Consider the following 26,221-nt stretch of genomic DNA (forward strand, 5'->3'; position numbering starts at 1 on the left):
AAAGTATTTGCAACGTGTATTAATTATACTGTGCTTTGGTATATTCCTTCCCTTGTTTCTTAAATAAAAAATAGGATTTATTTATTTATTTGGCATATTCTGCTTTAGCCTGAAAATCTTGAACAAGATTTGCACGTATGAATATTGCATCTGCTTTTTTTCCCCCCTCCCTGTCTGCTTCCTTGCACTGTGTTTTGGGTTATTAGCATTTGAAGGGAGGAGGAAAAGAATCACCAGTAGAGGATGATAACCATCCAGCTGAGCAATGACTTAAAATGAATTTGGCTTTCCTCAACTGAATGCCTTCTAGATATGGGTCAGACTAAAATACCCATCACCCAAACCCATCACCCCCAGCACCATAGGGATTGGCTAGTACACTGTTTCACTTGTTCTGAGGCTGAAATGCAAGCAAATTTTTCTTTTGGAAGGGAAGCTTAACCCAAGAAGCAGTTGCTTTCTTACTCAATGTATAAGATTATTCTGGCCTCTCCCTCTTTTTTCCTACTATTTCTATCTACCAGCAGGTCCTAAAAGAACCTCCGTGGAGGAGAAGTAGATGAATTGGGGTTTGGCTCAGGATCAGTTAAAACTTTTTCATTTCTTAGCCCGATAACGTGAACTAATGAATCTTTGCATCTTGCTAAAGCTTCCTTTTCTACCTGATTATGTGTCTTTTCACCACAGAGGGAAGCTGCAGGGATATTCGAGTGTGACATAAGATTCCAGGTCCTTAACCAGAATGTTTCAGCTGCACATTGTTCTGGTGGCACAATGTGCTTTTTAGAGCAAACGTGATTTACTAACTTGAGGATGCTGCTAGCCATGTGTGGAAACCCACCAATGGGTTAGATAAGTCTGTGTTTCCTGTGGACCTTGTTGTGTATGTGTGTGTGTGTGTTTGTGTGTCTGTGGCGAGAAAGGGAGAGGTATTGCTAGAACCCCCATGACTCAAAACTGTGTGTGCTCTGTGCTAAAAATAAAACGGGAACCAAGCACCAAGGCAACCCAACTGCTATGACGCAAAAAGCAAAATTATGTTGCTTTTTATAAACTGCCTTTTAAAGAATCCTTTTGCATTGTTTTGCTTTATTTGCACTGCTGATGCTTATTGAAAGGAGCCAGGAGCTGAAACTGTCTTCCTAGATTTTGGCAGATATTGATCACACATTTTGGCAATTATAATGCCTTGAAAGGCATTAAAAAAAAAAAACAGATCCCCCTCCAAAAAAAGGTTAAATGTGAGATTTTTTGGAAGCTGAGACAGTGTTAAGCTTGTCGCCTGGTTGTGTTATATACGGAATCCTGAAAAATACAGGTTTGTGTTAACGTATCAGGTTTAGGCTTGTTAAGAAAGTAATCAATGTTTTTCTGAGAAGCAGGAAATTGCATGATATGATTGCCACGTTGAAGAGAAGATTGATGCTATGGTTTCAGGAGAATGGTTCTATTAAAATACCTACTAAATTTTCTGCCAAGGTCTGCCAAGGAAAGTACTACTGGACCTGCTTTTTCTGGTCCCAGTATATATCAGGGATCAGTAGAAAATCCCATTTTATAGATAGAAGGATATTCCCCCTTTTTACACTAAATTTTCATCTAAGGTTTTTAGGGAAATTATTTCTATTGTGCTCTTTCATATCAACAGTTACCTTAGAATGCAGGGGTATAGCATTTTCCCTTTGCCAGGAATTCCTCAGTGAGATTGAGAATGGTGGGGAAAATTTCTTGAAAGACAATTTCCCTGCCATTTATGAACCTTCTTCACCCACCTGAAACTGCAACCACACTTTTAGGTATTTTACTAGACCATAGTGGTATAGTATCATAAGTCTGGGCATTGTGCATCCTACAATATGCCCCATAATCCTTTACACAATGCAATTGATTCCATATTACTGATCTACTTAGGCTAAAAGATTTTTATGCCAATTTTCTCTTTAATATTTTTTCCAGAATGGGAAAATGTCTGCATTTCCCCCCCAGAATTATAAAAGTGATTATTATAACAAGTGTAACTAATAGAGGCAATCAGATTTGCTTGCAGAAATAGCAATAGCACTTAGACTTATATACCGCTTCACAGTGCTTTACTGCTCTAAACAGTTTACAGAGTCAGCATATTGCCACCCCCAACAATCTGGCTCCTCATTTTATTGACTTCGGAAGGATGGAAGGCAGGGGTGGGCTTCAAAAATTTTAGCAAGGGGTTCTCTGCCCGGTTGCTGGGTGGGCATAGCCATGGTGAGCGTGGCCTAGTCGGCCTCATGCACCACGGTGGGGTGGTGGTGGTGGTGGTTTCGCCCTGCCCGGGCTCCGGAGGCTTTGTTTGAGCCTCCGGGAGGGCAAAAACAGCTTCCCCAGACTCCTTTTCCAGCCTTCCCGATCTTCCGGTAGGCCCGTTTTTCGCCCTCCCCGAGCCTCTGCGCACGCCTTGCATTTATCTGCATCCAAAATGCCGTGTGGGGACTCCTGGGATGGGCGGGGCCAGCGAGAAGTGGGATTTGGCGGTTCTCTGAACTGCACAGAAACTTAGCTAGAGGTTCTCCCGAACCCCTGCAAACCCTCAGCAGCCCACCCCTGATGGAAGGCTGAGCCAACCTTGAGGCGCTCAGAATTGAACTCTTGTAGTGAGCAGTGAGCTAGCCTTGCAGTACTGCATTCTAACCACTGTGCCACCACGCAGTGATATAGAAAGGTATATCAGTGACTTCAAATTTATTTAAGCTCTGCCTAGCACTTAAAAGAGCACTGCATATACCTGGGAGAATTCAACAAGTGTGGCCCACAGGCCACACTTGTACAGCTTCCTGTACAGCTTCCTGTTAATCAGATGATAATCTGATTAACTTTAATGAAGGTGGCTCCCAAAGCCAATTTTATTATATGAGCAAATGGATGGATGGAGAAGGCTTTTCCTGAAAGACATGGATCCCAATTCTTTTGAAAGGAAATATTCTAATTATGGACTCTGTAGGCTTCTGACAGTCAAAAGCAATATGGAAAATGCTCAGTGAAAATGAGAAGCTTGAAAGACCTCCTGCAAAAAGAAAATGAAATGAAATCATCGCACCATTCAGTCAAAGGTCTTTAGGAAGGATATCAAGGCTCTAGAGTGGTATCAGAGAAAATTATTTGATGCCATGTGTAAGATTGTAAAATGTCTGATATTTTGGTGCAGAATATATACTACATAAAGAGTTTACAAAGAGTTTTGTGTTGAGAAAAGACTATTGGTTTTCTGATTGATTGATGAATGAAGTGAAGCTTGTTAAGAAAGAGAAAGAAAAAAGAACTTGTAAGTGAATCTTATTTTTTAAAAATCTAATTGAATTTGTTGTTGGTTTTACAGCTCCGAACATAAAACTGAACTTTCTCTTCTGGCATCAGTGTCTCTACTTATGATCTTTATACTTGTTCATCAAAGTTGTTCTTTGGTTTCGAAAATAGCAATGGCACTTGGACTCTTGGGAGTGTACAGTTACCGGGCAGCGATAGGAAATGTGGAATTTCCATGGCAACGAGACAGAAAAGATATTTCAAAGTAAGTTCATTAGCAGCTATGTAAATGTACTTAACACCTTGAGGTCTAAAAGAAATATCACAAATAAGTACTATGTGGGTTTGTGCACGTGTTTTCTAAGAGTTGTGGGCAGATTTTAGGTTTGAGGGGTTTACACTGTTTTGACAAGAACCCTGGAATCTGCCGATGAGGTGTCGATGCAAAAGACACGCGCTTAAAATTAGAGAGTTTTGATCTTAGGAATTTGTTTTGCATATTGCAATAGAACAGTCCTTCTGTTCCTGGTAACTCAGGTTTTTCCTCATTTTAGCAGTTTATTTTAGGCAAGCCAGAGAGATTTCTTATGCTGCTGCAATTATATATTCACTTAATGGATTTAGACGCTGCCTCTGGGTGGCTCACAAAACCTTTTCTTTCTTGGCTACCAATACACTTTTTGTTGCGTCAATCCTGTGGGCTGCAGAGGACCTGGATAGAGATCAAACATCCCCAGAGTGGACATGGCAGAATTTTTTAGATTCTATTTCCAAGGAGAATGTGGGGGGAACATTGTAAGGGGTAGGTTTTATACCATAAGTGCTGCGTCTTAAATTCCCTTGGGTGAGAAAAAAACTATTCACCTATGGGTCAGGTTGTTTGTGCCTGATATGACAAGAGCATAAGTTACCTTAGCGAGATCACCCCATCCCAGTTCAGATACAAATTCTCCACTTCTACTTTAATACTCTCTTTACTTCATTTTCCTATTATAACCCCTCCAATCCAAACAACACTACAAAATTGCACTATGAATTATTATAACAAATAAATAAATTAACAATACAAAAAAAAAATCTGTTATCATTCTTCCCTCATTCAATCGTAGATCAAAATGGGCAGGATAGAAGACAGGGAATGCTGCATTTAAGCAGCTAAAATTGCGATGGACCTTATGGATCAATTCAAGCATGCTGTTCCCACCAGTGGCCAAATATTTTTGAGAACTTATGCGATCAAGTCAGCAACATTCGTCTATCATTTGTCCTCAGGTTCTACAGCACCAGTTCTATTATATTGCAAATACTGTCCCATGGATGCCCCAAAACACAATTCCTATCCCATGTTCATATCCAGTAACCTGGACAGGGGTCCCACAGGAGAAAAACAAGGTCAGAAGGGGACCCAGGTGAAAAAAAGTTGAGAAACAGTAGAGAATTTTGCCTTTAAACATGCATAAATACCCACCCATTTGTTGTTTGTTATAGGCAACTAATTAAATGTTAGAGGGCAATGGTAGGTATACCTGGGAAAAAAAGTTTGGGAAAACATTTTCCTAAAGTTTTCATGAGTTTACAGCTAACTGTTCTGTAAGAAATGATTGGCGGGAATTAAATATCTGTTGATATTTATAAAAGCATCTCTCAATATGACTCTTTCGTCCTTAATAACTGCTAGCATAATATTTCCATTGCCTGTATAGTAATTCATAGACGCACATAGTTTAAGGTTTCTGGGCTGACACAATAATATGCCTTCTTAAAGTTCATCAAAGCAATTGCTATTTGTGATTTCAGGCTGGAAGTGTTCTTGAGCATAGCAATGGGTTAGATTCCTAGTACCTTTTTAGAATAAAAATAGAGTAGATATTTATCCTGAAATTGTAATTTATGGTTGCTTGATTTATGGCGCCAGCTGAAGAATACTTTTCTCAGCCTGTGCTTTGTAAAGTACTGTAATGAAATTTAAATAGCAAATCTTTTTCTTTCTAATCCTTGCTTGATATGCAAAGCTGGCATAGTTTTGCTCCAGTGCCTGTGGCCCAAATGGGAGGTTGTACAGAAAGAATGTGAGATGTGCACTGTGTATGTGACTTGTTCATAATTTTTAATGATGCCTGTTCATCAGTGGACCTGCTGCATTGTAAATGCATTGTAAGCAGCACTTACCAAGAAAGCGTGGGAAATTACTGTCACTCTACACTTTTGAAAGATGTGGCCTGCAAGAGGCTTCCAGGTGTCTAACCATCTGACAGCTGTATATTATACACATCGATTTCTATAGTACAGTTTGTAGGAAGTTAGCACCCACCCCTTTCCTGGAAGAGTGAAATATTTTGGGAAATATTAAAAAGGCAGAATATTATATTTCCCTGGATGAGAAATGGATAAGCATGTTTTGAAGCAGCTCCCATCTTCCTGCCCCCACCCTTTGTCAATGGGCCATTAAGGCCTGGGCCAGTCTATTCTACATAACAAAGATCTACCTCCTTCAGGCAGAGCCATAGTAGGAATTGCCAAAGATCCAACAAAGATAGGATTAGCCCTCTACACAATAGCAGCAGAAACTCACCACATATGACCTGGGAAGCATGTGACCTGGGAAGCACATGTGACCATCAGCCAGCAAGGCTAGCTAAGACCCCCACCCCCTGGGAGTCTGACAACCAATCAGGATACTCTTTCGGGGCCCCAAGAAATGCAAAGCCAGAAAGAGTATAAAAACCCATGGACTCGCTGTATTCCTCCCTTTTCTGTTCAGGAACTCAAGCCATGTGATCCTGTCCACCATTAAACCATCTTTCCAAGCAGCCTCCATGTTTCCAGTCTTTTTCCCCACTTGGAGCAGAACCCAGAAGGATATTTCTTCCAACAAGTTCATGTAGGATCAGAGGTCTCATCCCAGATATTGCCATGGAACATATAAAATCTCAAAAAACATCCCACTTCTATTTTCTGAATATTTTGAGTCATTTAAATTGCTGTTCTTCGATTAAGGGGTAGTTTTTAAGTTTTCTTCTTAAAAATACATATACATACATTTCAGATTGTTGAGATATTTAAGACATTTCCTGATGATCTTAGAAAATCACCACCAGTCAGGATAAAAAAAAAAAAAAACATTGTTGGGTCACTGTGTTCTATTCAGAGGATTATTAATTATCTTTGGCAACCAGGTTGGTGTTTGAAGAGAAGCCAAGATTAGAAAACTCGTGGTGTCAATTCTTGTATAGGCCACTATTGGCCTGTAACAAATCTGTTAACTTTCAGGTTATAACATTTTTCTTGTAACATATGGCTTCACTGCAAGATTCTTTAGCGATGTACTTAATGAGTAAATTTGTACTTGGGACACATATGGACATAGACTGCAACTGTTAATAAATATCTCCATTCTCCTTGTGTAACAATCATATAATTTGGGCTGCAGCAGTAGTTGTATAGAGTTTTATTTTCCATCCCCCCAGCTCAGAATTCTGAAATGAAATTCCAATTGTGCTGTTTAAATGAGCTGGATTAAGGTAAAGATGTAGGTAAGGAAAGGAAATTGATGGTGATATGATGAAGATGATGAGGATAATGGTGATGATAATGATTTAAAGTTTTACCAGCATCTGAGATTAAGTCATTAAGATTTACTAGAGTCTGTTCCTTGCATTTAATGAAGGCGACTCTAATCCAATAAGAGTTTATGCCATAAGCAATTATGGTGATCTCTAGGCAGAGTGTCAGTTTGAAGCTGATGAGATTTAGGGCAGTTAATTATTTTATGAGGGTTGTGCATGAAAAGAAAAAAAAATAGCGAATTGGAGATCTGCTTTTAAGTGATGATTGATGTTGGATGGATTTGGCCAAGACTATTTTTCTTGCAGCGATTCTGTCTTTAAATTCTTCACTGAATTAACTTCAATGCAGAAAATCTAGTGTTACACTATTCCTGATTAGTGGCATCCATTAAAACATCGATAGAGGAGAGTATAAAACCACTGATTTAAGAAAAAAGAACACAATGATAAAAAACAGCACAGAGAATGTAAGTTGGTAACAGAGAAACATTTGGATGTAAAAACAGCCGTTTATTTTGATTTACTCATTTATTTAAAAGATTTATATTGCCACCCATTTTAGACTCTTCATGTCTCTGGGTGGCAGTTTCACACATGTCCATCACATCATTGATGCTTAAGTGATGGATAGGTAGGAAGTTAATTATCACAAGAGGAATGTTCACATAAATTGAGGGAATAGTGGAGTATATGCATTTAGTGACATACAAGTAAAAGACTTTAAATTGTAAACATATAAATCTCAATTTCTATCTTGCTTTTCTTATCATGGTAGGGAAGATACAGCAGAGAAGAAAGTGTAGTTGCTCTTAGGATTTTCCAGAACATTTAAAATTGCTATTTAAGAACTTAGTAGGTTTGGGGTTTTTTTGTTTTGTTTTGGAGTTCCTAATATTTCTTGCCAAGATTTTGGGAGCAGTCAATTGTGCATATTATGTTGTTCTTTCATTCAAGATTGAGGTCTCCAACTCAAGTCTTTGATGCATCCTTGTTGCATGCAAATCCCCCATTCTGCTCAAAGGCCAGTGAATAGGGGAAATTAGTCTACCACATTCTCCTTTTATTTTAAGTTCTTTTGACCCCTTTTGAGGTGTTTGAAGGAATCTACTGCAATTTTTGATTGACTTATACAGCCATACTCTTGTAGAAAGGGCTGATCAGAAAAAATTGTTGAATGTGGGAAATGAAGATCTTTCTGCTCGTTATTGGGAAGATAATAGCACACATGAATAAACTGGGCACCTCAGATGTAAAATATTTTTTACTTATATATTCGCATCTCGAATGGCTTCTTTCAGTTACTTGTAGTTAAAGATACTTGGATGATGATGTTACACTATTTCACATACTGGGGGTTTACCTCTGAAGAATGTATTTATTTATTTAGCATATGGCAAATACATGGATTTATAGTGGTTCAAAAAGAGCCTGTACCACAGTGGACTAAAGCACTGTTATTAACATCTGCTGCTTGCAATTACTGCAAGTTCAAATCTCACCAGGCTCAAGGTTGACTCAGCCTTCCATCCTTTCTAAGGTAGGTAAAATTAGGACCCAGATTGTGGGGGCAATAAGCTGACTTTGTATAAATATACAAAAGTATGAAGGCTATTGCTTAACGCATTGTAAGCCGCCCTGAGTCTCCGGAGAAGGGCGGCATATAAATTAAAGCAAAAAAAAAAAAAATGTTAATATCTAGTCCATCCAGCCATTCAAGGACAGGGTGGTTTATGTTGAAAAAATCAGACATTGGGCCGGTGTAAGCTCTTGATGGACATTTGGACACAGTGTGATGGATATTTAGTCGAGGAGCACCACAGTCACACTGAGGGGTAGAGACAAGACCCCACTTAAACAATGAGTCCTGGCAGATGCCATATTGGGTATGGATCAGGGTGAAATCTAAAATTTATTATTACCGGTTCTGTGGGCGTGGCTTGGTCGGCGAAGAGGTTGTAAAAAAATGCTTTCAAAAGGCTTTGACGATCCCAGCTGAGTTGCCTGATCAGCAGAGGCTTTTTTTCTTTTAAATGCCTCTGGATCGTCAGAGGCATTTAAAAGAAAAAAGCCTCTGCCGATCAGGCAACTCAGCTGGGATGGTCAGAGGCTTTTAAAAGCATTTTTTCTACAACTTCTGAAGAGGTTGTAGAAAAAATGCTTTTAAAAGCCTTTGATGATCCCAGCTGAACTGCATGATCATCAGAGGCTTTTTTTTTTTTTTTTACTTTTAAAAGCATTTTTTCGGCCGAAGAGGTTGTAGAAAAAATGCTTTTAAAAGTTAAAAAAAAAAGCCTCTGATGATTGTGCGGCTCAGCTGGGCATGGGGGCGAGGGGGCAGGGATTTTTGCTACCGGTTCTCCGAACCATCCGCCTCCATCGCTACGGACTGGATGGGCGATCCAGTCTGAACCGGGAGCATTTCACCCCTGGTACAGATCCTGTTCAGAGTTGACCAATGCTGGCGAGGAAGGTCAAAACCTGGCACCTTTTGTGTAGGGTCATCTATGTAACTGCCTGTATCTGGGCATTCAGCAGCCCATTTGGCCTTCCACTGTGTGTTGATGTCAAAGTTGTTAGACAGCTGTTGAGTGTGTGCCAGAGAGGGCTTCCTGGATTTAAGCCTGCCGATTGATAGATGAGGAAGATCAGTGTGCACAGGAAGAAATGGGTTTCTCATAATGTTGTTGTTCTCCTTCACTAAGGCTTCCTGCCTTCGTAGGGCTGGTGGTGCAATGTGACTCAAGACGGGAAACCAGCAAGTAGGAGTAGATTTTATGCAACCGCTTATGATCCTCATTATATCATTTAGTCTAACCCCTCTAAAGAATGATAGAAACTCTTGGGCTGCAAAATACAGTTGTTAACAATGGCTTATTTAAATCTTTAAAGTGATAGGATTAATTATTAATACTGTATGGTTTGGATTATGTGATTTTTATGGATTTTAAGAACCCCAAATTGTGTGTAACAGATTAGTTCAGATTTCTGATTATAAGTACTCATGCTCTTGATGCCTTGCAGCTGACTGAAGTATTTATTTGGAAATAAGTTCTATGGAGTTCAGTAGAAATTGTTCCTCAATAAATGTGCATTCAAGTGGACCATTAAATTGTGTTAAATTGTGTTGCAGTGGGAACAACTCTATAGCTATGATGGCAACAGTTTCATATAGGGAATGGTCTACCCATTTCTTTGCTGTGGGAGAAAACTTTGTTTCAGGGAATATTAAAGTATCTAAATGTCTGAATCTGAGCTTTGGGACAGCAAATCCCCAGTTCAAATCCTCACCCGTTCCCCACCTAAGTGTATTCACATGCCAAATTATATAGATAATGTTTTATTTTTTGGATTGGGATTTTGAATATACATACAGTATATGTGAAAGAACATTAATGTTGTGAAGGCAGATGTTGCTGTTGCATGCTTAAGAATGATTCATATTTTACTTTTTAAACCTTTTAACAGAATTCTTTCCCCCTCCCACTATTCCTGAGAGAAATTCAGCAGAGCTTTCAACTATCGATCAGCTTTCTGAAACTAATTTCATACATATTTATTTGACAGTGCTGTGTATTTTTTTGGCCAAGTTTACAGTATAACACAATAAGCTTTAACTGCATTCATTTCAGATAAATATATATGGAGTTAATCTCATTCTTTTCAGAGTGCTGGTTTAAGATACTTTCCTACTTTGATCATTCTGTTTCATTTAAATTATTGTATAATTCTGTTTGTTGCGATGCATAATGCGATCATGATCAGTTTTACTATCACTAATGGCACAAGCCCACTACTTGTTTTGAGCTAATGCCTTCTCTGCGTTTTAGCAAATTATTTCCCAAAACAAATGTTTCAACTCATCAGAAGTTGATTTAACTATGTTTTTTTATTGTCTCTTTTTAGGGGCACAATTGAAGCACGTTTTGTTTACATCTTTGTTCTGGGCATCATCTTCACAGGCACAAAAGATTTATTCAAATCTTTATTTTTTTCAATGGATACTAAGATCAAATTTACAGGTTTATGGGAAATCTACGGTGGGCTGGTTCTGCTATCAGCTCTGTTGCTCAGACCTCATAATTTACCAGTGTTGGTCTTGTGTCTATTCATTCAAACCATGATGAGAAACTACATCTGGAAGCCACTGGAGTTTGATGCAGCTCAAGTTACTATAATGCATTATTGGTTTGGACAAGCATTTTTCTTTTTCCAGGTAAGCCAGGAATTGCAACTCTTTAGAAAGAACACACAGTCACGTATAAGCGAATTAAGGAGCTAGTTTCTAATATCAGTTCAGATAATGATTGTAAGACTTTAGATCTTTGTCAACAGCTAATATTACCAAAACACTTATTTTGGAGAAAAGAGTTGAACAAAAGGTAGTAGATCCAACTGTTACAATAGTCATTCTCTTCACATTTCAATATCCTTGGCAAGATGTTTTATTACCTCTAATAGTTGTAGTTTATTTCAATCATTTTTATATCTTGTCTATTCTCTCAAAAGCATATAAACCATGAGGCTTCAGATACTGTTTTCTTTCTTTAACTAATCTCTAATGAAGTTTCACATCTAAATATTCTAAATAAAATAACAAAGCTTTTGATGAAGATAAAGTGTTTTAGATGAATTTTTATTGGGGAAGGCCATGCTTAAAATATGTAGCACTTTAAATTGTGCCCAGGAACCAGTTAAAGCCAGAATAGTTGGTCTGATTTAGTGGTCTAGAAGGTAGCGAAGGAATTATAAACAGGGCAAAAATATTCATTTCTATATTCTGTAGTCTGGTATTTACTCTTTTACAATTTCAATCCATTTTTATATTTATAATTGTTTTAATGTCTTTATTTTTTACTGTATTGTAAGCCAACCAGACTTACCTCAGACAGTGAGATGGGCAGCTTATAAATTTAATAAATAAATTAATTTGAGGGTCATCGTTCAGAGAAATAACAGATTTACCTATTTGGGATGAGATCACAGTCCTTCTGAAGTGGTGTTGACTATGAAATGTAGACCTCTCTTTTGTTTCCTAAAGTACAGAAACAGACAGAGCATTTTTTAAAATCAGGTTCACTTGAGAAACCAACAGTTCTTGAAAGAAAATGATTTTAAAACTGGAGCACCTACATGGATGATCTTCGAGCTAATGACTGAAATGTGTTTCGGAGGGCTGTTTTTGTATCTAGTCCAGAAATGTCAATTATACAGAACTTTGCAGCCAGACCAGTTTCTAAGGGTAAAAAAGAAAAGAACGAAAAAAAGGCATTTTATCCTCGTGTCAGTTTCTTTCATCTGAGATAGAGAGAATTGTTAATTGCCTTTAAAGCCATAGGTGCCTTGGATTTTGAGAATGGTCTCTGATTCCTTCTATCCCTCACTGAGGCCTGGTAAGAAAGTTCACCTGTTATTGCTACAGGCATGACTCATGACAACTTAAAACAGTTTTTACATTAACTGCTCCAACATTTTTGAGTGCATCCCTTGCTGAATTGAGAGGCATAATTGTTCTCTTTGCTTTAAAAAAAAATGTCGAAAATGCATCTTTTTAGACAGTCCCTTAATAGTTGATCCCTTTAATTCATTGTTAATATTCTGGCTTTTAACTTGAATTTATAATTTTAAGGCTCTCTTCTTTCTATTGTAAACCACCAAAGACTTGGTGATGGTGTATAAAGATTGGTTATTTATTGTTTTACATCAGAAAAACCATTTTCAGTGCTATATTTTGCTTCAGGGTGTAATGTCTTTCAAAGCTAATAACACATGGATTATGTTATAGTAATCAGAGAAATAATTAGGGCATGGAAAAATCTGGTCTTTAGAGAAAGTACTGCTCTAACTAAAAGAGGATGGAAAGACAATCCATTAGCTACTGCTGTTATGCTATTTAAAAAGCTTTTGTCTTTAGGTTGAAATTATTATTTCTCATACAGTAGCGCCTTTCCACATAGTCTGTGTTTATATTTAATTTCCAGCATTGTCTAAATTTATATCTAAATGAAGACTGAAGACAGGCTGTAAATACAAATTATTGGATGATCAGAGCAGTACTATATCAGCCCTGGGATTTTAGGCAAGAAGTGTTTTTATTGAAGCTTAAAAAAAAGTCTTTGCCACTTAGATTGACTAACATTTACTATTTTTTTCCCAGCTATCAGAATTTAAGAAATGTTTGCATTAGGAAATCCTAAAATGAAGAAAATCCTTTTCTGCAGTAGAAAATTTCAAAATGTGATGATATCTTTGGAATATATAACTAAATTGTTTCTAGATAATGCTTTGCTAGTTTCACTAGTTAAAAATTTAAAACTAAAACACAATTTTATACTGTCTACCTCTCCATCAAATGAAGGAATCCCTTTATATTTTATATTAGCTGCATGTATTTAAAACATAGTTCTCTTCATTTATGATTGGATTGCAATGATATTTCAGGATAATCTGACAGTTTTAGGAAAATTTTCATGCTGTCAGTCTTGTTCAGTTTTAAATTGAGGGGTCATGTTTTCAGAATATTGTCAGAATCGGTTATCCTTAGCTTTTGTCTAGAAATAAAAAGGACCTAAACAATTTTGAACCACTTATATTTTGTGTCTGCCTGCAGTTATCAACACCTTTTATTTGATACATTAATCTATACAGACATATTATCATATGGTATTTAATAACCTAATCTATTACTGACTTCTCCGTATCTTTCCTTGGGGGACCTAATTAATGAACCAGATCTGTTTTGGTGGCAAATAAGAATCTCTTTAGAGGTGAAGATGAACATATCTAACTAATTAAAAAGCATTGTTTATATCCTTTCCTTCCTATTTTCTCCACTTAAGGGATAAAAATCTATAGTGTTAAAATTGTATGAGACATACCAACTTAATTAATGTAGGTTAAAGGAAAGAAACATGGATGGCAAAGAGGAAGAGAAAAATGGTGGGGAGTAGTCCAATTAGTGTGTTGCTAGTCTCTTCTGAGCCTTTAGTTTTGTCTAATACTTCCCTTATTTTACTACCATTAACATGCTGCAATCTGTAATTCTTTGATATCAAGTTCTAGCCTCATAAAATTTCAGTGCTTAGCATGAAGCTTTCCATCAGGCTTATTGCCTCTACATCAGTGGTGGGTTTCTACCGGTTCGCCCCGGTTCCTGCGAACTAGTAGCGGCGGGGGCGGGAGGCTCCGCCCACCCGCACGTCATCACATACAGTCTGCACATGCGCAGAAGTGCTGCACGCACGTGGTCACAGTTGCAAACAGGTAGTGAAGGTAAGTGGAACACATCACAGCTCTACATGCAGGGGAATTTTGGCAAAAAGTATTCTTGTTTATGATCAGAATGTTGATGTGAAGGGTTCCACTCTGTGATAATCTAGCAGTGACTTTCCTGCTATGACAAAGGTTATCCGGCAAGGCATCCAGAATGGCTCTTCTTAACATAAAAGAACTTGGGTGCATACAAACCCACTGAGGTTAGTTACAGATGTTCTGCAACCTAATCTCGCACAATTGTGTTTGAAATATTTACATAGTATTTTCTATGTGAGATTTTTTTAAAAATTGAAGTAACAATAAGAACTAATACAAATTAAAATAGAGCAAGAAAGGAGAAGGAAAAAAAGGAGAGATAAAAGAAAGAGCTAAAAGTGCAAAAGAAAACTAAGAGGTAGGTAAAGAAAGAAGAAATGTATGAAAAGGAATATATAAAGAAGTGGTTTCCTATCTTCTTTATGGCGGATATAAGTACAATATTATTTTTTTAACCTCTGTCTCTAGGATTACATCACAACTCTTTATAATCCTATTTAATCATCAGGAGCATAAATCACAAGTTCATTTTCTTCTTTTTTATGCAAAAAGTCCATAAGGGATTTCCAGGCATTAATAAATGTAGACAATATATTTTCTGTAATCAAACAAGACAGTTTAGCTATTCAGCAGGTTTTGTCATCTTCGCCAATCGTTCCTTTATTGCCAAATCTTTCCATTGTTGGCATACAATAATCTCGTTGCAGTTATATATAAAAATAGTGTTCCACAACTACTTTCTAACTGTTTATCCCAGGAGGACAAGTTCTGCTTTCAGTTGAATATTGATTGATTCAGATGAATATTGATTGATTTTGGATGAATATTGATTGATTCAGAGATTCAAAACCTCTGAATCACCGTATGTATTTGTGCCCAAAATTTTATAGCTTTTTTCCACATCCACCAAGTATGATAAATGACCATTCTTGTTCACATTTCCAACATCAATTTGATGTGCTTTCACACATTCTAGATAATTTTTCTGGTGTCATATATCAAAAGTATAAAATTCTCTTTAAGATTGTAACATAATGTACATTTCAATCCTTTCAACCACCTACAGTGTTTCCGCATTGTTCTATCGGTGAATCTTTGTTATTTCTTGTCTATAAAATGCTTTTTGGGCTGAGAGCCAAAAAGATGTTTTCAGGTACTGCCTGGATTGTATCTTTCCATATCCTTGGTGTCTAATACAATGATCTTTGCAACCTTAACTTTATTGTACCACAAGTATTCATGCCATCCAAATTTCAGGTCATGTTTTTCTAACTCTAAAAGACTTTTATTTCTCAGCAACTCCCATTCTTTCATCGAAACCAAACAATGAGCTGCAAAATACAATTTCGGATCAGATAGACCCAGTCTTCCTCTTTCCTTTGCACCTTGTAACATATTTGACTCATGCCTTTTCTCTTGCCATACAAATTTAGATAGACCTTTTTTTTGGTCATTGTTTAAATGGTATACCAGTTGTCAAAACAGTTATTGTATAAAACAAAAACATTCTAGGCAAAACATTCATTTTTATCGCAGAGATCCAGTGACAATTGTAGTTTTTCCCATTTTAGCATGTCCTTTTGACTTTCATTTCACGACTTAGCATAATTGTTTTGAAATAACATACAATTCATATTTGCCATAGTGATAAGCAAATATTTTTTTCTCAATCTTAAAACCTTCAGTTTTCTTCTTCAGTTCTATCTGACTCTTTGCTTTCATTGCTTTTGTTAACATCTTTTTCGTCTCATTTATTAATTTTAAAAACTTCTAGCATACAAAACAAATTTAATTTTCCATTAATATCTTTTCAAAGTCACCTTCAGCAGATGCTTGTAAATTTCTCTTGTAATATTTACTCCATCTTGAAATTCTCTCATCTTGTCTTGTATTAATTCCAACAGTGCATGTCAGAGCAATACTATCATTTGCCATGATTTTGATGCTATTCCTCTCTTAATTCAGTCTAGGACAGCATTGGCTTTTTTTGGAACCTGTGGCACACTGCTGACTCGAACTTAAGTGGTGGTGCACAAGGACATCTAGATTGCTCTCTTTGGAATTACTGTGGAACCAGATACTGCCTATCCCAGTGATGGCTAACCTTTTTGCCATCATGTGCCAGGAAGGGGGGGGGGCGGGGGAGGTTCACGCACATGCATGCCCAAACCTATAATTCTATGTGCACCGTCCCGTGCATGTGACCCCCCTCCCCCCCCGCTCCTGGCATGCGATGGCCTTGTAGGCCCGTTTTTATTTATTATTTATTTTATTTTATTCAATTTGTATACCGCCCTTCTAGTGGACTCAGGGCGGTGCACAGCCAGAACTAAAACACATGCCATTTTCTTTCTCACCTGGCTCCAAATCCTCTCTATCCATCTGGGGAGGGCAAAAACAGCCTTCCCCACCCCCTCGGAGCCCCGAAATGGCCCGTTTTCCAACTTTCAGTTGGGCAGGAAGCCTCTCTAGGAGTCTCTGGAGGCTGGGGACAGCAAAAAACGTCACTTCCTGTCCAACCGAAAGTTGGAAAACGGGCTGTTTCAGGCCTCTGGAGGGCCTCTGAGGGGGTGGGGAAGGCTGTTTTCGCCCTCCCCAGATGTATAGAGAGGATCTGGAGCCAGGTGAGAAAGAAAAATGGGCCTCCCCCGGCCCCGGCCCTCCGGAGGCAGGAAACAGTCTGTTTCCCTACTTCTGGTGGACCCAGAAGGCCCAAAAATCAGCTGGCCAGTGTGTGTATGCGCCCCGGAGCTGAGCTGGCATGCCAGGTGACATGGCTCTGTGTGCCACCTGTGGCACGCCTGCCATAGGTTTGCCATCACGGGCCTATCCTGTACTGGTGCCTCTAGTTTTTCCTATCTAGGGGGAGGATTTTAGTTTTTTTAGCTTCTTGTTGTATAGTGCTCGAGTCTGTCAGATCCTTTTGATCTTACCCATTTAATAATAATAATATCTCCAAAAATATTCTCTTCAAAACAATTCAAATTGTCAGAGGCCTTATCTGCCTCTAAGGAAATTGCTGTAGCTTGTTTTTCATTGTGTTGCTACAAATATTACAACATTCCAACACATTTCTAGCATTAACCCTCAACTGTCTTTTAGGTAAAACACCCCATTGATCTTCATTGTGAATACATTCTTCAAAAGGATTTTCAACCTATCAGCCAAAATCATTGAAAAACAATTTGTGATCATTATTCAACAATGATATAAGTGGATAGTTTGTTGAAATCATATCTTGGCCCTCTTTAAGTATTAATGCTATATTAGCTTCTTTCCAGCTGTCCAGCATCTTTCTCCTAGGTGAAATAGAATTCATCATATTTTGTAAATGTTGTAAGAGTTAATCCTCAAAACATTTGTAATAAGAAGTTGTAAACCTTCTGGTCCAGGCATTTTTTAGGTTTTTTTCCAAATTCACAGACTTCATGGTCTGATTTTATGTCTCTATAGCATTTGGTAAATTTTATTTCTTTAAATATTCATTCATATTCTCCAGGGAAATTTCTTGTCCTTTGTATAAATTAGAGTAATATTGATAAAATATTTTTTGCACGTTCACATCATGTGTTATTACTTGTAATTTTAATATCATTTTGTTTTTGTAATTTATATGCCAGTTTGTTTGCAGACTCATTTATTTTTGTTTTGCATAATTCATTTTTATTTCCATTTTGCTTACTCTTATCATAGACAATTGTCACTGTAGAAGCTTACTTCGTTGGGTAATACTTAAAGCGTCTTTAATTTTTCTTTTTATCTCATCCCAAATAGCTTGTATTTTCTCTTGCCTCTTCTTTTTAAGTTCGCTAGTTCACTATTATGTTGTATAAAATATCATGAAAGCTTTACTTGCATCCTAAATCATCTTTATGGCTGTGTCTTTGTTAAGATGACACAATCAGCATGTCACCCATTTCCTTCAACAAATAAGCACATTAATCTACATAAGCAAATATTTACAAATATTTGAAATCCTTCCCTGACCTGTCTGGTATTCACCCTGCTTCAGAATCAGGTAACAGGATTAGACCTTGAATTGCAAGTCATTCACCCTTCTGCATAATCACCTGTCCAATTCAACCCATATTTCTCAACCTCATCTCCAGCAGAAATTGTCTGAGATCCATTCCCACCTTCAGTGGGCTCTCAGCAGTGCATCTCACACCCTCAGAGCCTCGTGTGGTGCCTTAATCACTGGACACCTTACTTTGCAGGGTTCTCCCAATATAAAAACTTCCCTGACCAAATTAAAATTCCTCCAAGCATACCTTCAAATGGGTTCGGAATCAGAGAAGCAAAAGAGAGGTGAAACTACAATCCTGCAAAGTGGGAAGTGCAGATTATGAGTGATTGGACCATCTCTCCTCTCAGGCCTCTGATCCGAGTCATGGCCCCCAACTACTGTAGCTAAAAACTGGGTCACCCAAAGCTACGAAATCATTTAGAAGATACAACATAATTTTATCTCCATGCCATCAATAATACAGGGCATTCTGGACTCCCAACAAAGCTTTGACACTTTGCTGAGCAGCCATGAGCAACAGCTGAACCTGGGCTTGTATATGTTTGGCATCTTAGGTTGCAAAGGCAAGACAAAAAAAACAAGGCAGACATAGTGGAAATTACAGCATGATATAAGAATATTTAGCTAAACCTATACATGTGACCTTATAATATATTTATCCCTTCCTACTAGATCAGCTTGCTTGCCACACTATCTTTGAGATACGGTCAGTGAATTTGGTTTACTGGACCTTAGATTCAGGAGTGAGCCTGTTTCACTCAGGATCAGTTCAGCTTGTTGAAGAATTTTCTTAAAAAGTAAAGGTTCCCCTCACACATATGTGTTAGTCGTTTCCAACTCTAGGGGGTGGTGTTCATCTCTGTTTCAAAGCCGAAGAGCCAACACTGTCCGAAAGCGTCTCCGTGGTCATGTGGCCGGCATGACTAAACGCCAAAGGCACACAGAACGCTGTTACCTTCCCACCAAAGGTGGTCCCTATTTTTCTACTTGCATTTTTTATGTGGTTTTGAACTGCTAGGTTGATAGAAGCTGGGAAAAGTAACGGGAGCTCACCCCATTACGCAGCACTAGGGATTCGAACCGCTCAACTGCTGACCTCTCAATCGACAAGCTCAGCATCTTAGCCACTGAGCCACTGTGTTTTTAAAAAGTTTTTTATAAAGTTTTCTTACAAAGGTATTTTAAGCAGTCCATAATCTTTTGAGGGGAGAGCACATCTTGGAGTTTTATACATGTTTATGGGGTGATACCATTTACCACCACAGTATAATGCAATGAGGAGATCTGAAATTTAATGTTTCAAATATGAACATAATTATGTTTTACACAGATGTAGAGTGAAGGATTTTAAATGATATACATAAATAGCAAAAAACCTAGGCTAGATAGTCATATTTGTGTTTATTAGCAGAAAGCTTACTGCAAATGGGGAAAAAATGGATGGATAGGATTAAGGATGAATGAGTGCTCAAAAAATGTAAGCTGAATAAAAAGGTAAGCAACCAGCATGAAATAAATTCATGTGGGTTGGTCATATGAGTGTTGAATTTCAAAATAAATATGTAAAAGAAACACGAGAATCATAAATAAGAGAAAGGCTGGAAAGTTCTGAGAGCATCAAGGAGATAATTTCCTGAGAAACGGAGATGCAAGCTTAACAGGGTGATGCGAAATGGTGTTTGAATATAGTGGAAGAAGAAAAAGCTGTGGAACAATATGTAAGTTAGTCACCATGTGTGAATAGGCGGTAATATAAATTTTCTAAATCTATATAAATAAAAATGTAAATGTTCGTTTGTTCAAAATCGTAAATCTCCGAAAGTTCTTCACCAATTGCTTTGAAATTTTGACACAACGTTGCATTTGAATACGCGCGTGTTTTTATATACCTATATTATATGGATGCCACACCTGTGACAGGTAAAAACATGCTTTTTTGAAAAACAGTGCCATCTGTTGGACGTAAAAGCAACACACGCTACACTATCTTTTTGGACTTTAACATCGCAGCATCACAATGGCAGGCGCGAGCCGGGTCTTTTCCCCTCAGCGCTGCCGTCGCCAAACCCACAAGCAAAATGGCGGGAAATGTCAACCGCCGCGAAGCATCCTCCCGACTAACGGAGTATGTCGTACCTTTGGCAGGGACCCCGATGCCGCCTGTGGTGCAGAGAGCTGTGAAGGTGAAGGCGGTTATACTGGCAAGCCGGGAAACCAGCTCTTACACCCGCAGCAAACTGGGACGGAGGCAAAGTAGCTGTGACCTGAGCTACAGAGGGAAATTATTGGCACTCAGTCAAAAAATATTGTATATCCACAAGACTGAGCCACAGCAACGCGTGGCCGGGTACAGCTAGTACATAAATAAAAATAAACGGTCTTGGTGTGAAGTAGCTGTAGAGATGCCTGTGGAGATTCTTAATCATCCAGGTCATGTTTGTCCCAAAGGTGTTTTTCCAAAAGGCAACTGGATGTGCTTGGGTTTTTTTTTTCTTCTTTGAAAACATTTTTTCTGTTCATCCAAGTAGCTTCTTCAGTGACTGAAGTTTTTTTTTTTTTTTTGGGATGAGAAGCAAAACATTTTCAAAGAAAAAAAAAGTCCAATTGCCTTTTGGAAAAGCACCTTTGGGCTAGCTATTTCTTCCTTATCTTGTATCTTTAATTTCTTTGCCTTGCTATTTCTTAAGTTTCTTTTTATGCTTTGCGTAACATTTTCACCCTGAAGGAGAATATGTGTACGGATATGTACTGTATGTATATTATCAAGTCCTTTCTAAATTGTAGCTAGAAACTGATATGTGAAAAGCATATGCTCTCTGGGTTTTTCTAAACACACATCGCTGCCCTGTTTATGCTGTAGGTGTTGTGGCTTGTACTTTATTTCCTCCATGAAGACAAAAATGTGACACAGATTGTTATCTTAAGCTGGTATCTTGCAAAGAAAGGGGTGCATGATTCTTAAAGCCTCAAGGAGGTTTTGTACTATCTTTCTGTCAAGCTGTGAGTCTCCCTATGTGTGTTTTTCTATGTGTGTATACAATCCAGGTAGCATAGAGGCCAGATCCTTGGGGGGGGTGATTTGTGAATATAGTTCTCAAAGTAACAGGAAGAAAAACAGAATGCTGTTTTACCAAAATGTCATGTACTGTATTTTTCTATTTCTACTGATACGGAACCATTTCTTCGTTAAAAATTAATGTTCTGCTTCCCCCCCCCCCCATGCATGTTCAAAAATATATAATGCATTAAAGAAAGCATCCATCCACTTAGGCCCACTCTGATAGAAGATACAAGTGATGGTTATAGGAGATCGATTTTCTGTGACAGCTGGTTCTGTGCAGTTACTCCTGTCCTCCTGATAGTTTATCTTTTCTGAAGACAAGATTTGTGCGTGTTCCTCAGTTCATAGGGTAGAAGGCTGATATGTTCCTGGAAATGGAATTGGCATGGTGTAGCTTTAATATTTAAAATGTAATATCTGAACAATATATCATTTACCCTCAAGCCTTTCTGCGAAATCAAATGGAGAACTAAAACTTCCTTCTTCTAATTTAAACATTTCCAGTCTTTAAATAAAATGAAATGCATAAAATATACATTGGCTTTTATTTAATACTAAACAGAATTGTTTCCCTTAAAATAATAAAAAAACCCACATTGATATCTAATATTGTTCTCTGTCTTCGTTGATGGCTGGTTTTCCACAGAGAGTGAGCTAACGATTGAAGAGTTATTTTCATAGTTTCCTTTGCCATCCTGTAGTACTAAGCATGAACAGCTCCACAATCATCCTTAGGATTCTCTGTTGTGTCTTTACCTATAATCTTCCATGTTGTGAGCCAGTTGCAATAGAAATGAAGAGAATAATTGTTGAAGGTTGAGATAGACATGACATCAGTTTGGAACCAAATTCTCTTAATACCTCCGAACTGTTGTTTATTGAATCCATAACTCTGGGGTGGGCAACTTTTTCGAGACTAGGGGCAACACTTTGGAGGAATGGTCCTGGCAGCATTTTGCAGCCAAAAAAAAAAAAAAGGTCAAGTATCGGAATAACAAAGGTTCTAATAAAAGGTATGCTACCTGCTCTCACAATTAGCATATAAATGGCATCTGTACTAATGATATTGTTAAGGACTTTAAAAATATAGGGGCTTTTTTTCCCCCGTAATCATCTTATAGCTAGGAAGAAACAAAACAAAATATGTAATTGTTGAGCTCAAACTCCCTCTAATGCAGAGATGTCAAACTCAATTTCATTGAGGGCCGCATGAGGGTTGTATTTAACCTCTGGGAGCGGGGGTGGGCGTGGCCAGGGTAGGCATGGCCAACTTGACATCACTCGTATCAGAGGCACCTGTGATGACCCGAGTGCTTTGCCAGTGAAAACAGGCTCCCAATCTCTGTTTTCGGCTGGGACGGCCTCCTCAACCCTCTGCCAGCGAAAACAGAGCTCGGGAGGGTGCTGGCAGAGGGTTGCAGGAGGCCATCCCAGCCAAAAACAGAGATTGGGAGCCCATTTTCGCTGGCAGAGACACCGTGGGCCGGTCCTTCGCTGTTTCCAGGGCAGTCCCGCCAGCCAGATCTAAGTACCCCATGGGCCGAATCCGGCCTTGAGTTTGACACCCTTGCTCTAATGCATATCTTGGTGGCAATAATTTTGTTCTGGCTGCAGTAAAATTATGCATGATTATGAAGTGAGTCTTTTACCCTGAGGATTACAGTCCGGTACTTAACATCAACAGTAATACAAAGACTCTTTAGCTAATTGAATCCAAATCTTAACAATTATGCTTTGCATTCCCTAGAATGCATCAAATTCACTTCAACTTTTGGAACCTACCTTCCCCCCACCCCTTAGGGGATCATATGAGGTTTGCAAATTAAAGTACTGAGTGAAATTAATCTTTTGAGAAGGAACGTTGGCCCACCTAATCCTAGATGATAAAATTGTTTCATCTCAAAAGAAAGGCACAATCGTGGCCTTATATTGTTGTGGTATCTAATCCCAGTTCTTGGTGATCCTGGGGTTTGAGAGAGCCACCTTAGAGATAAAGGATTGACCAGAGGAATAAAAAAGTAAGCTTCTTATTATTATAATGGTGGCTCCAGCGGTTCAGTTTTAACATCTAGCTACTTTAATGACTTCCTCTTTGTCTCGTATGAAAGAACTTTCTCACTGGCTAGTTGTCTGCCATCCTTGGTTCTAGAGATAATATTTAATAATATTCGGTTTGAAGGTTCCCAGCACCTCCCAATGAAACAGTTAAGACAAGTGCTGCATACTGTATATGTTGCTGTACTACCCTCTGCATTGAGTCTGAATTAATAAGTCTCTTGCTGGCTCACTTTTTAGCTCATCCAGAAGAGTTGAATGCTTTCTTTTTATTATGGAATCTACCGTATTTTTCGGTGTATAAGACGCACCAGAGTATAAGACCTTAATTTTGGGGGAGGAAAACAAGGAAAAAAATATTTTACCTCTGCCTACCAGTATTTAAGATGGCGCTGCCCTCCTCCTCCTCCTGCAAGCGAGAGGTGCAGGGACTACTCGCTTTCCCCCAAAGAGACCCCTCGCATGCTCTGGGGGGAGGGACAGAGCACAGCCTGAGGAACAAACTTCTTCGGGATGGTCTGGGGGCAGGGATCTGCCCTACAGCTTCGGGGAATAAGGCGGGTGCCACGATTTGCGGCTGGTCACCCCTCTGGCCGCGCTGATTTCACTCCTCAGCAATGTGAGGAGCCGCTGCCGCCGCTGCCTAAGCCCTCTCTGTGCCCAGGAGCCAAGCCGAGCTGAATAGGAGTCTCTAAAGGGAAATGTTCCTCCTTTCCAGCCATCGCTGCCTGGATTCCCCAATGCAAATCTCAAGAGTTGCGCTTCAGGTGTCGGGCAGTTCCACCGCAATGTGCAGCGGGGAACTGGGAAGTGCTTTGGATTTGGGGAGGAGATTGTAGCCCTACCGCCTGAATTGGGAAGGGGATTGCGGGTCTACCGCCCGAACCCGTGATCCCCTTCCCGATTCCAAACATGGGTTGTGCAGAGACAAAAAAAAAGTGCACTGTGTTTCAGGCGGCGGATCTGGCCAGGAGGAAAGAGAAGTTGAGTCTGCTGAGAAGGAGGACGGGGGCGCGTGGCTCTGCAATATGCAGAAAAACACTTTCAGGCGGCAGCGCTACAATCTCCTCCCCGAATCCAAAGCACTTCCCAGTTCCCTGCTGCACATTGCAGGGGAACTGCCCGACACCTGAAGCGCGACTCTTGAGATTTGCATTGGAGAATCTGGGCAGCGATGGCTGGAAAGGAGGAACGTTTCCCTTTAGGGGCTCCCATTCAGCTCGGCTTGGCTCCTGGGCGCAGAGAGGGCTTAGGCAGCGGCGGTGGCAGCTCACATTGCTGGGGAGTGAAGTCAGTGCGGCCAGAGGGGTGACCAGCCGCAAATCATGGCACCCGCCTTGTTCCCCAAAGCTGCTGGGCAGATTCTTCCCCCCCCCCCCCACCGTCCCAAAGAGGGAGGGTTGTTCCTCAGGCTGTGCCCCGACCCAGATCCCTGCTGCCTGGAACTGGCCGAAAATGTCCGAAGGATGGGGGCCGGCGGGTGGCCGGGCTACATTCGGCGTATAAGATGCACCCAGATTTTCACCCCCTTTTTGGGTGTAAAAAGGTGCATCTTATACACCAAAAAATACGGTATCTATCTTTAGTTCTGGCTGTGCACCGCCCTGAGTCCGCTAGGAGAAGAGCGGGATATAAATTGAATAAAATAAATAAATAAATATATAAAGTTGGCCCATTTTGTGCATTTGTGAATGTTGTAAGAAGGCTCTGTTGGAACACTGGAAATGTTTATTTGTTGACTTTTTCCTGTTTAGTCCTATTTTATTATTCATTGTATTAATTGTCTGATTCTTGTACTCTTCATTTGCTTTTTTAACAGTTCTATTGGATTTTGCCTTTCATTGTATATAAACTAATAGGAATAAGTCTTTTGCCTATTTTAATTCCTACACCCCCACCTCCCAAGCAATCTTTGTTAACAGAGGTCTCTGGAGGTCAGAGAGTTAAAGAAAGTAACTATATAAATTAAAAAAATAGAGCCCAGTGGTTGAAGGTTTTATTGGAATTAGGGCCTGATTGAGTTCCCCCACTTCCATTTTCCTGTCCTTTTCCCTTCCCATAAATGATTGTAGATGCTTTTACCATATTGGGCTGTTGAACTCTACAGTATATTGATTGATTTCTCTTTTGTTCACTGTCTCCCTTATCTTTTCCAGGGTAATTCAAACGGCATTGCTTCTGTGGATGTTTCAGCTGGCTTTGTTGGACTAACCGACTATGTAGAAATTCCTGCCATTTTTCTTACTGCACTTGCAACATACTCGGGGCCTCTGCTATGGGCCATTCATTTGCTGTGTTATTTGAGTTCTGAAATGGACAGGTAAACTTTTTATGCCATCATTTTATTTATTTATTTATTTATATTCATATGGCCGCCTATTTTAAGCAAGATAATCCTCGATGGCTCTCAGTAACATTAAATAAAAGCAGAATGAATAAAACTTATCCAACCCCATGACGACATCGCGTATCCCAAATGCAGTACCTAACATCACATAGACTCCCCATGCTTTTACATTTGCTGGGCTCACTTCTGCCCTCCTGCGAAACCTGTATGAAGGAGCCAGGTTTCACCACCTTTCAAAAGACTAACAGGTCAAGGGCTTATAAAGATGGCTTATACAATACATAGGCCCGTATATTAAATCCTACCATTTCTGAATACTGAGAGTTAACAGGTCCATGTTGCTATGAGCTAGCCAGTTAAGAGGTGCCTTAAAAGATAGGTTGTTACGTGCCTGATCTCAACCATGTTTTGGATGAGATAATAAGTCACAAGAGTCATGGTGTGAGTTGGGCGGCTATACAACCTTGTTTAATAAAAATAAATAAATTGGTGGCTTGGGGAGAAGAACTGGCAATAAACAGGAAGACTCTGCCCATTGATTTCTTTCTTTAAAAAAAAAAAAAGAATCTGTCCAGGAA

General features: G+C 39.1%; 1 protein-coding gene across 4 annotated transcripts in view; it reads left to right on the forward strand.

Annotated features, from left to right (window-relative positions):
* Positions 1–26,221, forward strand: part of PIGG (phosphatidylinositol glycan anchor biosynthesis class G (EMM blood group)) — a 76,278-nt gene that overhangs the window by 33,260 nt on the left and 16,797 nt on the right. For 3 of the 4 annotated variants that reach the window (XM_070935452.1, XM_070935454.1, XM_070935455.1), the window contains 3 exons: positions 3,353–3,544; positions 10,749–11,058; positions 25,453–25,616. In XM_070935452.1, coding sequence (XP_070791553.1) covers positions 3,353–3,544; positions 10,749–11,058; positions 25,453–25,616 — 666 coding nt within the window. The remainder of the gene's footprint in view (positions 1–3,352; positions 3,545–10,748; positions 11,059–25,452; positions 25,617–26,221) is intronic. The other variant, XM_070935453.1, reaches the window with a different exon arrangement.

The sequence above is a fragment of the Pituophis catenifer genome, unplaced genomic scaffold (genome assembly GCF_029215685.1).
Source record: "Pituophis catenifer annectens isolate HBS135680 unplaced genomic scaffold, rPitCat1.0.hap2 SCAF_2, whole genome shotgun sequence".
Classification (NCBI taxonomy): domain Eukaryota; kingdom Metazoa; phylum Chordata; class Lepidosauria; order Squamata; family Colubridae; genus Pituophis; species Pituophis catenifer.